Source organism: Colletotrichum higginsianum, chromosome 9, assembly GCF_001672515.1.
Source record: "Colletotrichum higginsianum IMI 349063 chromosome 9, whole genome shotgun sequence".
Classification (NCBI taxonomy): Eukaryota; Fungi; Ascomycota; class Sordariomycetes; order Glomerellales; family Glomerellaceae; genus Colletotrichum; species Colletotrichum higginsianum.
This window is the reverse complement of record NC_030961.1, coordinates 1,560,965-1,573,825: the sequence shown is the minus strand read 5'-3', so window position 1 is coordinate 1,573,825 and position 12,861 is coordinate 1,560,965. Positions and strand designations below refer to the sequence as shown.

The 12,861-nt window shown below is 55.5% G+C and overlaps 4 protein-coding genes across 4 annotated transcripts; 1 reads left to right on the top strand and 3 right to left on the bottom strand.

The window, feature by feature from the left end:
* Positions 1–260: 260 nt before the first annotated feature.
* On the top strand, positions 261–996 carry CH63R_12722 (uncharacterized protein; the record flags this gene model as incomplete). The annotated part of the gene is made up of 2 exons (XM_018307696.1): positions 261–407; positions 469–996. 2 exons carry the CDS (start codon positions 261–263, stop codon positions 994–996), a joined length of 675 nt encoding a protein of 224 aa, XP_018152113.1.
* A 1,393-nt stretch (positions 997–2,389) lies between these two features.
* CH63R_12721 (Sodium/hydrogen exchanger family protein) lies at positions 2,390–4,347 on the bottom strand (the record flags this gene model as incomplete). The annotated part of the gene is made up of 3 exons (XM_018307695.1): positions 2,390–2,875; positions 2,928–4,090; positions 4,230–4,347. 3 exons carry the CDS (start codon positions 4,345–4,347, stop codon positions 2,390–2,392), a joined length of 1,767 nt encoding a protein of 588 aa, XP_018152112.1.
* A 2,263-nt stretch (positions 4,348–6,610) lies between these two features.
* On the bottom strand, positions 6,611–8,075 carry CH63R_12720 (RNase h domain protein; the record flags this gene model as incomplete). The annotated part of the gene is made up of 3 exons (XM_018307694.1): positions 6,611–6,998; positions 7,111–7,624; positions 7,703–8,075. The coding sequence occupies 3 exons, from the start codon at positions 8,073–8,075 to the stop codon at positions 6,611–6,613; spliced, it is 1,275 nt and encodes a 424-aa protein (XP_018152111.1).
* Positions 8,076–8,962: 887 nt separating this feature from the next.
* On the bottom strand, positions 8,963–10,322 carry CH63R_12719 (Cytidine and deoxycytidylate deaminase zinc-binding region; the record flags this gene model as incomplete). The annotated part of the gene is made up of 2 exons (XM_018307693.1): positions 8,963–10,019; positions 10,069–10,322. The coding sequence occupies 2 exons, from the start codon at positions 10,320–10,322 to the stop codon at positions 8,963–8,965; spliced, it is 1,311 nt and encodes a 436-aa protein (XP_018152110.1).
* Positions 10,323–12,861: the final 2,539 nt, after the last annotated feature.

The window sequence follows — 12,861 nt, the reverse complement described above, 5'->3', positions numbered from 1 at the left end:
CAGTGTGAGCCCAAATTGCAAAATCGAGACATTTCTCTCTCCATCCCACGTCGCCGCCCATCCCTTCGCTGCCATGCCCGACCGACCTCCTCCCTCCCACTTCCAGACTGACTGATAAGCAGGCAAAAAAGACCACACCACTTTTAACACACACACGCACACTCACTCCCTCACGCCAGCAAGGCACCGCAACTAAAACACGCGTCTAGTGCCCCCCTCGGGTACCGATACCTGGTAAATTATGACATTACCCTTGCGAGATGAGTCCTCCTTCTGTCGCCCTCTCTACAAGGTACACGCTCGACCCTTGCGCAGCAAATCTGCCTATCCACCTTCAATCCACTTCAGCCCAGAGGGCACCACACATTCCTCGGATCGCCTCCCCCATTCCACTGTTTCTCATACCGGTAAGGCCACTTGGAGCCCTTGGTTCCTTGACCCTGTTGCAAGTTGCGATTGTTGGCTCAGCCTGCGCTGATTCCCCGAGTCCCTGACGGGTGTCCAGGATGTGATATGCACCGGCGATGCAGAGTTGCAGTGCCGCTCCTTGCCTCACCTCGCGCCTCACCCCTTGCCCCTCATCAACAAGCAACGTCAGTCCTCCTCATCTTGCAGCTTGATGCTGAGGCAACGAGCCCCCTTGGCCTGCTTACGAGTCCGGAGACGATCTCGTTCTTGTTCGTACTTGGGTGTTGGGCGTCCTTGCCCACCAAGTTTTCCCCGATATCCCTCGATTTCTCCACTACGACACATTTGGCCCAGTCTCGTGATGCGCAACGGATGGCAACTCCTAGGAGACTCCTTTCTTGCTTGTCACAATACCAGGTGGTGCAGACGCTTGGTTGGGCTACGCCACTGCGTGCTCGCCCGCAACTTGGACGGAAACGGCATCTTGGACTCTTCTACATTGTATTTGTACTGACTTCAAATTGCACCGAACCAACCCGTTGCTGTTGGGAAACTAACTCTCTTGAGGCCTCTAATCATCGACCTTAACTTACAGACCGGCTCATCTTAGACGTAAACGCTTACACGTCCTCTACAGCCAAACGCAGACCGATGACCATGTACCGGCTCCTTGACTTTACGTCTCGGGTTTCTTCCCGGTCGATTTAACGTATCAACATCGGTCGAGCGGCCCTCGGTTGCCCTTCTCATGCAGCGATACCACGCAAACTCGCTCAACAACGGATGATGCAACCTCCTTGCGACTTGCGGCGTCTTCTGAACCTAACTTCGGCCGGACCGCCCCCCCCCCCAAATAAAGCACTCGGCCTTCCAGAAACCCCTCCGACCTTTCTTCACCCATCCAAGACAATCTCTCCAACTTGCCTCCGGTCGGGAGGCAACCCTTGGCTAGTGGCCCATCCATCTTTTCTTCTGGAGATGCAAGACAACGATTATCTGCAACACCAGCCATTGCGACCGCTACCCACCGTTGGCCGCTTGCAGTTACGACGCAAGAACCGGCGGAAGACGGGTTGGCACGATGTAAGCCCGCCGCATTGCTTGCATCCTATGTCAATCGCCAGCCCTCTGATAGGCTGCCGCTGTTCCCAACGTCAGGAACGCGACCCGGTGGTAAATGCAACCCCTCCCGCAGATGGTTGTGGAAACCTGCACCGATACAATCACCGCGTCCGAGCAGGGCAACTCAACAAGCCGATCAACTTCCCCCTCGCTAGGACGGTGACTGGGTTCGGGTCTGGGCCAGCCCAGCTTCAAGCCTGGCAGTCTGGGCGGGATGCTACCAACTTGTGCCAACCTCCCAATAAACACTATGAAATCTAGCTTACTCTTCAGCCCCGTTGTCGCTCCGAATCTCGCACAAACGCCTCGACACCACAACTCACAATTAGCCTTTGCAGGTGTGTATCACTCACCATGTCCGGTCGTAACACACCGCGGAGCTTGCGCAGGAAACCGGGGGTTGCACAAACTCTTATGTAAATTATGGCGCCTTCCGGGGCGCTTGCATAAAGCTGCTCTCCCATCTGACCTCGATCGAAACGTCCTAGACTAATCACCTGGACTCGGAAGGCGGCGGTAACCTAGTCTAGAGCTATCGACCAAGAGCACCAATGAGCGACATCCCAGTACTAGGTGGCTCCCTAGCGGAAATCCTACAGCACGTCTGCCGCATACGACTTTCAAGTGGTGGCGTGAATGAGCGTCAATGGCAAATTGTTCAATGAAGAGCCCAATTACTCTTCAATTGTTCGTTTGATTCTTTCATGGATGTGCCCGCATTTTTTCTTCGGGTTCAAGTGCAGAGAACCCGCACGGACGACGTCGCTCTACATACTACTGACCATACTGGTCTCCTTGCCCCCGTCGCCCGTGAGTAGAGAATGCTTTTGCAGAAAAGTGTGTATTGCAATGTTCCGCATCATGGTGTCTGCAATCCCCGAGGTACGGGTGTCTCATCCGGGAAGCGGATTGTGCGACTTTGGAGCTCTGGTGGCGGTGGCGCCGGTGACAGGTGTTCAGCCGCCTTTGTCTGAGCACTACCACCTCCGTGCTCGGGACCTGGATATTGACCCGGTTGGTCGGGCCGTCTCGGCTCAAGAGCAGACACGTCCGATTCTTCTGCGCCCACCGAGCGCTGGGGGATGACTGAGCCACCAATTCTGTAGATTGGCCGACTTCCTTCGTTTTCAGACTGGGAATAAGCCCGAGACTCGGCATCAAAAGATGTTGGCCCATCGGCCCCTTCGGATCGAGACCGGCCAAATGGGAACAATACCCGACCTCGAATCCGGAATGGACCGGAGTCGTCGCCGCCGTCGCCGCTCATGAAGGACATGCCCCTGGACAGCGTACGAGGCGCGTAGTAGCCGAGCTTTCCGAGTGGAATGCTCAAGCCGTGGACAACCTAGACGAACGATTATTTCGGACCTCGATGTGTTACGTTGTGCGAGACTTACTATACTGCAAAGGGCAAGAAACCAGACGATGACCCGGACGGCCTCAGCCATGTGAGCGACATCAGCGCGGGGCTCGTGGCCCTCGTTCAGCGTGTGCAGGAATTCAATGGTCACGTAAAGATAAAAGACGGCCGACACTCCGATGGGACCAAAGAAGCCCACGAAGATGGCCTGCTTCGCCTGCTCGATCTGAGGTATCCAGCGGTGAACCGCGAAGACGAAAGGCAAGCGCCGGAGCAGTAGCACAAGCACGCCTAGCGCAACAAGGCGATGGATCGGGATCACATCGTTGTGGAGGAAATCGTCCCACGGAATGACAGCGCCGTACCAAATAAAGATTGTGACGTTCAGCAACATGTCGATGGTGGGCTGGAACGAGTCGTCCTCGGTTTCCAAACGGAACCAATCGTCCCATGTGAAGGCATTCCCCGCGATAAAGCATGCCAGAACGTCGTCGCTACCGATCATGCCGCATGTCCCGACGATGAAGAGTGCTAGGGAGATCGCAAAGACCAGGAAGCTTTCCCGGTCGACGTACTTGTGTCTCTCGGCCCATCGCAACAACCTCTTGGCCAACCAGCCTACGACGGCGCCGTAGATGACGCTAAGGACGATGGTATACCCCCAAGTCTCGCCGAACCACAACCCCATCGCGAGGCCCGCGCCGCCGGGCACCTGCTCGCCGCCATCCCCGATATACTTGATCAGGTACAGCGCGAAGAACAGGAACGGATAGCCCAGGCCGTCGTTGGCACCCGACTCGCTGATGATGAGGTTCTGCAGCTCCGAGGGGATATTGTGGTCGGCGAAACGTCCCTTGACGATGACATTGGACAGCACAGGGTCAGTGGGCGTCACGCAGGCGCCGATGGCCAGGGCATGCAGGAACGGCAGGCGCGGCGTCAGAGCCCAGACGAGAAGGCTTGTCGCGATCCACATGCATGTCATGACGGGCCCGACGAGCAAGGCCATGGGCTTCCACTGCGTGCGGAGGTACCTGCTCGGCAGCTGGACGCCGGCGAGAACAAGCTGGACGCCAAGGACGAGGCGCGAGAAGGCGAGCGTGACGGCCTCGACGTTGGCCGGAGTGCCTGCGTAGTCTAGCGGTCTGATGAGGTTTGCCGCCGAAGGGGAGAAGGCGACGCCCGCCAAGAGGGATATCACTGCCGATTGTGTGTGTCAGTCGCTTTGGATCTCGGGCAGGGGAGATCGGAAAGGCAAGGGGACGTAGTGGATGGCGGGACTATTTGCACATCACATCTGTTCTAGGCCATTCACTCTTGCTGGCCGGCAAACACTTACGGGCTTCGGAGAGGTAATATGTCTCCTTGCATAGGAACGACACCAGCCCGAACAACGAGATCCAGCCCCCCAGCAGGCCGACCACGATGTTGAAGTTTGTGAGCGCAAGGGTAGGCATAGTTGCAACTTGCCGTACTTGTGCACGAAAGAAAGCGATCGAGATTGGGGTTCAAGCTTTCGCCAAGAAGCCAAATCGGCCTGGGTCCTCCACAGGCCTTGTGATTTCACGTATCAAACCCCCGCGATCTCCTGTGACGGATGGTCCTACAAGTGACCGCGAATGTGAAGGCCGTGTAGCCACCTCCCTCTCTGCCAAACCCAACAAACGCTCGCCGACTTTTCGATGGCCTCTGCGTGAGGCGGAGCGGATAGGCAATAGCTGGGAAAACAGGATACCCTAGGTAGGAGGTATTCCGTTTATGGAGGGAGTACGCGTAGAGCACACCACGAAACCGTAGTCACTGGCTGAATCGCAGGGTTCGAAACGTCGGCGAGAGGGTATGTATGGCGCTTGCGTGGCCAACTATCATTGGTGATCGTCGTGACGATGTGCCTTTCTTTTTCTTATTCTTTTTCTTTTTCTTTTTTTTCTCTTCCCCCTCCCTTCTTCTTCTTTTTCCTACGCTTGATGCGTGTGCGTCCTCCGGGCTGTCGCGTCCTCGGCCTACAGGGTTTTGCCCCCCTCTCTCTGCGGCCTTGGGGCTGGAGATAGCGGTCTGCAAGCAAGTGATTGACGGAGGGGAGGACTACCCAATTGAAGGCAACGGCGTTTTCCCGATTCGGCGTGTAGATCCGGGAAACGTGTGAATGCAGATGACGGTTTTGGGGGAGGAGGGGATTGGGCGCAGGAAGAAGCGCGATGTAAGGGGGAGAAGGAGAAAGAGAGTACAGGTAAAAGAAGAAACGTCAAAGTGCAAAGTGGTGGCGGGCCAGGCTGGGCTGGAGCCTGCCTGGCTGTCATCACCGCTGGATGGGAAGGGGTCCTGTGGTGTGAGGGGCTTGTGTCTCTCCGTTTGTGCTGTTTGCCCGCACACTAATTACCTACATCGGTGAAAATGATAGGCGTATGGGGTAAGGTAGGTTGATTTGGTTTGGCCGGGGGTCTGCGTAGATGAGATGTTTTATCAAAGTCACTACCTCGCGTGTGCTAGTCAGCCTACAAGTAGCCGTGCTGCGTTTTTGACATGTCTCAGTACCGATTCCGCACGTCAAATTGTTAAGGACATACCAAGTTGACTATCCAGCTGCCCGCAAGGCCAGTCGATTTCCCTGTAAAGTAAAAATAAAAAATCTCTCTGGGCTCCTATTTGGCATGGGGTTCCCTCAGGTGGACCTTGTCTGTCTAGCTCGCATGCTTCTCACACCGACCGACCGACTGGCTACTTTACCGGTAGTATGTGGTCCCGTCGTAAGAGACTCGCAAAGAGCCTAGGTTTTCATCCGGGGCAGGCAAGAAATACTTTGAGGTCTGGGGCAGGGCGCGGCGACATTGACAGGGTGGGGGGGTGATCAAGAAGCAAGACAGACGGTGACGGTAAATCACTTTTCGCTCGGCGAGATGTTGTTGTACAGTCGCTACGGAGTAAGACGTGTTCAGACAGACCGATGAGAAGCATACACACATACACACACTCACATACACATACATACGCCTGATGAAAAGACCTTGTTTTCTCCCATGAAAGAGACAGCCGCTGGTCGGTATGTACTTTGGTCAACAGTGAAGCCGAGTTGCATGAAAACTGAGGGATATCCACGGCAAGGTTTACATACAAGGACAACCGAAAATAAGCAGAATCATTGCCGAACAGAGCTCATCTGTAAGCGCTGAAATCACTGGGGGAAAAACAAAAGACTGCTGCTCTCTCCATCCTGCGGCCGTCGCCGATGATTCCGTACTGCAACGACAGCAGGGAGTCGGCCTCCGAGTGATGACAATGTCAAAGAGCCAGAACGGTCTTCGACGAGAACGGGATATGACGCGCAAAAAAATACAGCCGCATCCACAACAGATGAAAAGTAACGATTAGCAAACGCTGGAAAACTGCCCGCCCCATTGATACAACGATCGTCGAGATGCGAACTCCTCCGAAAAGCGACTCCTCCGTAACATATGTCCACATCTGTCCTCCCTCGCAAGTGTAGGTAGCGTTGTCCATGATGCTCCTCAGTTCTCTACTGCAACCCGATAACATATGGTATCGGGTATTCATCCGAGGATCGCTGGAAGCGGTTGGTGCCGCCAGGGTCGCTGCCCGTCACCGCTTTCTGCCTGTCGACTGACTTCGTCTACCTGCAAACAAACGTGTTGTCTAGCGTCTGTGAGCTCATCGTACGCATCGTCGTCCGGGGAACCGCTTCTCGCTGAGCAGACTTCTCCCTCACTTGAGCTTCTTTCGTCCCTTGGCCGGCAAGCCCATACTCGCCCCGGCGACGGCGAGCTCGTCCGCTGCTGCGTTACCCGGGTGGTTGTTATGTCCCTTGACCCAGACGAAGTTCGTCTTCGTTCCCGCAGCATCACGCTTCGCAATCTCCTCTCGCACCGCCTGAATCAGGTCCTTGTTCTTGACCTCGTTGTTGGTCGAGGTTCGCCATTTGTTCTTCTCCCAGTTCTCGTACCACTCTGTCACGCACTTGATCGAGTATTTGCTGTCCGTCACGATCTCTATCGGTTGCGTCAACGGGCTCAACTGAAATGCCCGCAGAATGGCGGTGAGCTCCGCGCGCTGGTTCGTTTGGAGTTCGCCTTCGAGGCGCTCAGAGACGTTTCTGGACCGGCTGCGTTAGCTTCTTCCGTGTCTTGCTTTCATAGGGGCGGCAAAACGTAGGGTACAGAGGCATGCAGAATCCATTGTTTGAAGGACTAGATAGAAAAACCTACCGGGGGTCATTGGGTCCGAAATAGACGCCCACGCCTGCCACGGATCCTGCAGTGCCATTGCCCAGACTGCTTCCATCAGTGTAAACTTGCGTGTAGATCTTTGTTTCCGGCTCCACGGAGAGAATATCGTCCGACTGTTCCGAGTCATCATCCGAATCGGAGGTATCCTCTGACTTCTCGGCCTTGACGAAGGTCTTATTCGACGACGGCACCGTCATCCCATTGCGCCGAGCCTCCTTCTCCGCGATGGCAATTGTCTGCTCGTCGCCCCATTCTCGGATGAAAGCCAGCGCGTCCTCGTACGTGTCAAACTTTTTGTACTTAGGCCCCTTGGTCCCCGCGATCGCCAGTGACGCTGTTCCCCAGTCCATGAAGATGCCCGTAAAGATGCCGCGCGCGACGGCATAGAAGCGCAGCGGCTTCTCTTCGCCTTCCTCGCTCGGTATCTTCTTGCCCTCCACAAACGCCTGCGCATCCTCTCGGGTTAGGAAGGATTTGTCTGCAGGGACGACCCCTACAGTCAGCAAATGTGTCTCCTGATCAGACTAGGCGAGGGGAGTGGCCCCTCGGCGGGTAAAGCCCTTGAACTCACATTGCGCTCCACGAAAGCCAGCCGTCTGCTTCTGGCACTCGGCCCAGGTCAGATAAATACCTGGACGCGCACCGGTGCGCACAGCATAGTATTTCTGTACGTCCTTGTCCGTCCTGCGCTTCTTCGAGCTCGTCGAATTCGACGACGGGGCGCCTCTCTTGTTAGCCGGCATGTCGTAAAGATCGTTCAAGATGGTGGAGAGAAGCTGCAGCGTGCGATCGCGATCGTCTGGTCTGCCTTGCCAAAATGCGGCGGCTCGTCGTCTTATAAGTATCGGAGGTAAGGGAATGCGTCTTGTAGTCGTCGTAGCTCGAGCTCGGGGGTTGAAGAGGTCGGTAGCCTTTGTCCAAGGAGCTTGAGCTTGCAAACGCATGCGTCAGAGCCGTTGCAAAGCCACCTGGTAGGAGTCGCGTAGGTAAAGGGAGTCAAAGGAGACTCATGTTGCAGCTGTTTGCTGTAGAGTATAGAAAAAGGGTGTCGAAGGCAGCGGGTTTGGGGCCTGTTTCTCAGCGGCTGCCTTTGTTCGCAGGCGCATGCCGAAACATGTAACGGGGGAAAAGAATGAAGACTTCGTTCGGCAAGGGCCGGTGACGAGGGACCACTTCAATGGGCGTGGTGGTTCCGCTCTGCGCGGTGCCGCCCCTTCCATATTTGGCCATGCCTGATAAGATAAGGCGCTTTGCTTCCCCGCAGAAAGCACGACCGCTACAGACAGATCTTACCGACCTTTAGCGCTGCTCGCTCTGTCATCAGCCCAACGTCTGTTCGCTGCCGGGAAGACTGTTTCGGCGGAGGACCCGGCACTGGGATGGATGTTCTTCCAAAATCACAAGTTATAGAAAAGATAGTAGTAGAAACCAAACTTGCATCACATGAGCCTAGTATTAATCTTCTTTGTTCATTGCTAACGTTGCTGCCTTCTCTATTTGAGAAAGCATGGGTATCATCTCTGGCCACACCAACACCACCACGACCACTAGGATGCTCTCGAGGCTTCCTCCTACCGATAGATGCCCGACTGAAGATGATAGGACTCTCTAACCCCTCCTTAGGCCCTACAAACAAAGTGCCGTTGGCTAAGTGTACTAGACAGAGCCCGTAAAAGGGTGGGCGCGAAGTTCGGCGCGCTAGCGATACTGGTGAACCGAGCCTGCAATCAACTTTCATCATTGTTGGCATCTCACTCCACAAAGACTGTTCTGGCCCAGGCCGGTTTGTCGGCCATAAGCACCTAGGTATCGTCGTAAAGTCCCATGGGGACTAAGCATGGGCTCTGTGATCAACCGGCGGCAAAGGTTCCACACAGTCGCTCGATTCCCACTCCCACGCCAGCAAGCTCCAGTTGAGCTCGCGTCTCCAGAAGAGACCAAGGCCCTCTCCGCCACCACAATTCTCCAATCCGGGGTGGCCGTGGCCTCGGTCTTCCGAGCACATGCCCCCGGTAAGCGGCATCCGCTGCGCAAAGACGACTTTGCCCATTCGCGAATGGAGGATTCCCATTGAGCACTGGACGCAAGGTTCGTGGGTCAAGTACATCTCCATACCGTGGCACAGATAGCCCTCCGCATTGGGATGGTCATCATTATAGACGGTGAGCTCATCTTCGACGAGCGGGAGATCTTGGAACATGTCGTACTCGAGGATGGGGGGCAAGTTAGAACGCCCAGCTGCCCGTCTCTCGTGTCGGACAAGCTTCTGCGCGACCATGCTCATAGCTCTGAGCGCGCAGTGACCCATAGGGTTGCCGGTACCGCTGCGACTGGGCTCCTGGTGCCAACGAGCATCTCCGGCAACTGCAACTAGCGTGGACTTTCCTCCCTCGCGCTGAACGATGACAGCACCCATGGGCTCACCGACACCCGCCTTCTTGGCCTGGAAAGCGACTCGGTGGGCCAGCGTCATCCACAGAGACGTCTCATCCCTGATGGCTTCCGTCGAGCGGCCGACCATGCTCGGGTGTGGTCCGAGAGGGTTGTTCTTCCTGTACACCGTGGGCCAGAACTGCGACGTCCACATGGCCGCCTGTATCTGGGAGGTAGGAGGCACTGCTGGAATGGGAATCTTGGTGAGGAAGACGTTCTCGGCCATGCCATCAATGGCAGACAGCTTGGCCATCAAGTCGTATCGGTCAAAGTCTTTCTCTTCGCCGAGCATGATGTAGATCCAGGTCGACTTTCCGGTATGGACCTGGCGGCCCTCGGGAGAGTCGTTCATGAACTGCGTCTTGAGGTGAGCCGGCATATCGGCAGGCTTCGCGCATCGGCGCAGGTGAGGCAAGTTGTTAGCCACGCCTTCAGGTAGCATCGAGCGGATCAAGCTGGAAGCAGGTCAGCAGGGAACCACATTTATGCACTTATCAGACTTACTTGACGACATTGTTAGTGGACGTAGATGGCGCTCGGGTGATCAAGGCCTGCACAATGGTGTGGTCTTGACGGATTTCGAGCGTCGTCTTCAACGGGATAAGTACTCCTCGACCCAGCTGTTGCGGAACAAGCCTATCGATGAGGACATGAGGCTGTATGGCATCAGGCCCAGTATGCTCGACCTTCTCGTCAGACTGGTCGTCATGCCTCTCGGAGCCCGCCTTGGGTTGCGTAGGGCGTTCAACTGCAAGCATCGCGACGTACAGTGCCTAGGATGGTTTGAAGATTGTACAGAAGCACAGCTTGCATGTGTTAGTAGGAGCATGTGGAAAAGCAAAGTCAAGAGTCGTCGCCGTGTCGTGACTCACTCTAACAGGAAAACACGTTTGGTCTACCAAGTCGTCAGGCGTACGACTGCCGACACAAGAGACAGAATTGCGTACTGTGTTGTCGGGCGTTGCCTTTGGAGATGTTTGCCTTCGAATGACTGCGGGGTTACCCTGTCGTATGCTCGAGGCAAAAACTTGTGCCGAGGGAGTGTCCGTGGCTAAGTAAGGAGGCCGATCGGAGACCAGCAACTGACGGAAATATCGCCGAAGTGCGATGTATTCTCTGACGTCGGCAGGCAAGACCAGAGTCGGAACTTCTGGCGAGCAGTCAAAGATGCCAGGCTGACGGCCAGAGCTGGCTGAGTATGGGAAATCGCAGGACTCGCTGAGGCCGGCTCGTCGGTAACAGTAACAAGACCTCGCTCTTGCTTCGTAGAAACAGAAAGTACAGGTCCCTTGAACTTGATCCGACGCGATCCTCTTCTGTCTTGACGTTGTAGGCACGAGGTCTCAGAAATCGCTGCAGAAGACCCAGCAAGCGCAGTCGCCAAGAAGCTGGGAAAATATTGGATACCAGAAGAAATGTAGTTGCCTGGTGTGTACTTAGGCTGAGTATGGTGTCCTGTCCTCAAACCCCTACTGAAAGGCAGTCCAGGGAAACCGCTAGAGGTGACCTGGCGATGTTGGCCAACCAGGCTGGGGCAGGTTGGATCTGTTAGGTAAGGTACCTAAGGTAGGTAGTAGGATGTTGTCGAGGCAAGGCACAAAGTTGGAAGGCACCCTCACCTTCGACGACCTTTTTTTCTCGCCTTTCCTCTCTGTGCACTTGCAAACCTGCAATTTCCTTCCAGTACTTTGGCTCCTGACTTCGACTGATCAGACTGAAGGCTGACCCTCGATTAACTACCCCCTCTTCTGAAAATCGTGATTCACAAGGCCTTGTTTTATTCACGAGGTAAGCCTGCGTTTGCTCCGAGATGATTGCCAAAATATCTGCAGATGCAGATATAATTAGAATCAAGGGTGGGCGGGTCTGGCAGTCTGGTATCTCAGTCGAAGAGTATCAATCTTGGTCTCGGTCTCAGTCTCAGCATCAGCATCAGCTTCAGCCTTCCATCTATGGTTGGCTCTTCTGGGGGAGGACGGATGTAACCCGGCGGCTGAAGATCAATGTCGTTCTGCCTGGTCCTGAAACGGCAGGGTCCAGTTTAGAGCCAAACAAAGAAACAATGAAGAGAGTACGAGGCCCTATCGGATCAACTGGTATCGATCTTTAGCGGATGATACGTCTGAGAGCCCAGCGTTTCTGGAAGCGGTCCGAACTGTGGGTGGGTATTGAGCGGATGGGAAGGGAGTGAAGCATCAGAAAATTTCTGGCTTGATGATCCATCTAGATGCTGCCCCCCCCCAGCCCAGCCGCTCCAGGCACAGAAGGTCCCTGCATCGAATGGAATCGCAGAGCAGAGCCGCCGCCGGGGCATTCGGGGGCTCCAGGCCAGCCGCTATAACGTATCTTATCGATAGCAATTACCCACTTAAGCACCTCGGTGCAGCCAGTCCGCGTCCGCCAGTGACCGCCTACCACCATCCAGTTGCATGTCAGTGGCTAGTGGGGAGAGGTGGGCACCGTCCTGGTATGGATGGAACTGCACCTGGGCGATTCTGCGGCAGTCTAGGCAACTAGGTTTCTTCTTTCTGTTTTTGGGTTTCGCGCAACTCACCGGCGGGGATGGCTTGTGCGTCGACGGTTTGGGGGAGGCGGAGATGAGTGCGAGAAAACACCTCAGCAGTTGGAGAGGGAGCTGGGGGGAGGGGCCAGGGGGGAGGTACGATAGCACGAAGGCTCAATGAAGCTGCTCAACTATCTAGATATTTGACAGCTTCATCACTCAAAGCAAGACAAACCTCAACTCACCCAAAACTCACCCGTCGGACGAGCCTCATCCTGGACGCAGGGTTTGGGACCTATGCATTCCTCGACTTGGTTGAGCCTGCATCCTTCAACAATAGCTTGCTTCCAGCCGTACGCGGTTGTCTCACAACAGCTCGCAAGGAGTCGATAGCAGCTTGTTGGACAGTTCGGGTGACGGCCGTTGATGGCAGTACGTATGGAACTGTCTCGCAACCTAGACTTGTTGCCCGAAGGCGCCGCGGCTTAGAAATACAATTGTGCAACGGCAACTTGACCCCACGTGTGGAAGCCCCGTCGACTACTCTTCAATCTCCGATGGCGGCACACCCTCTTCCCCCGCCGGCCGCCGCGACACCTGCTCTGCCTGTGTCTGGCCGGGCATCGGCCGTATCCCCTCTTCGCCCCCTCAGCCACCGAACGACACCGTCACCTTAGCAGATCCAGCAGGCGCTCACCATGGGCTGGCGACTACGGCAGCTGGCCCTCTGGTTGTCACTGAAGGTAGATTGTGTGTTTTCCAGGAGGCTACGGCCAACCCTGCCGCAAACACTC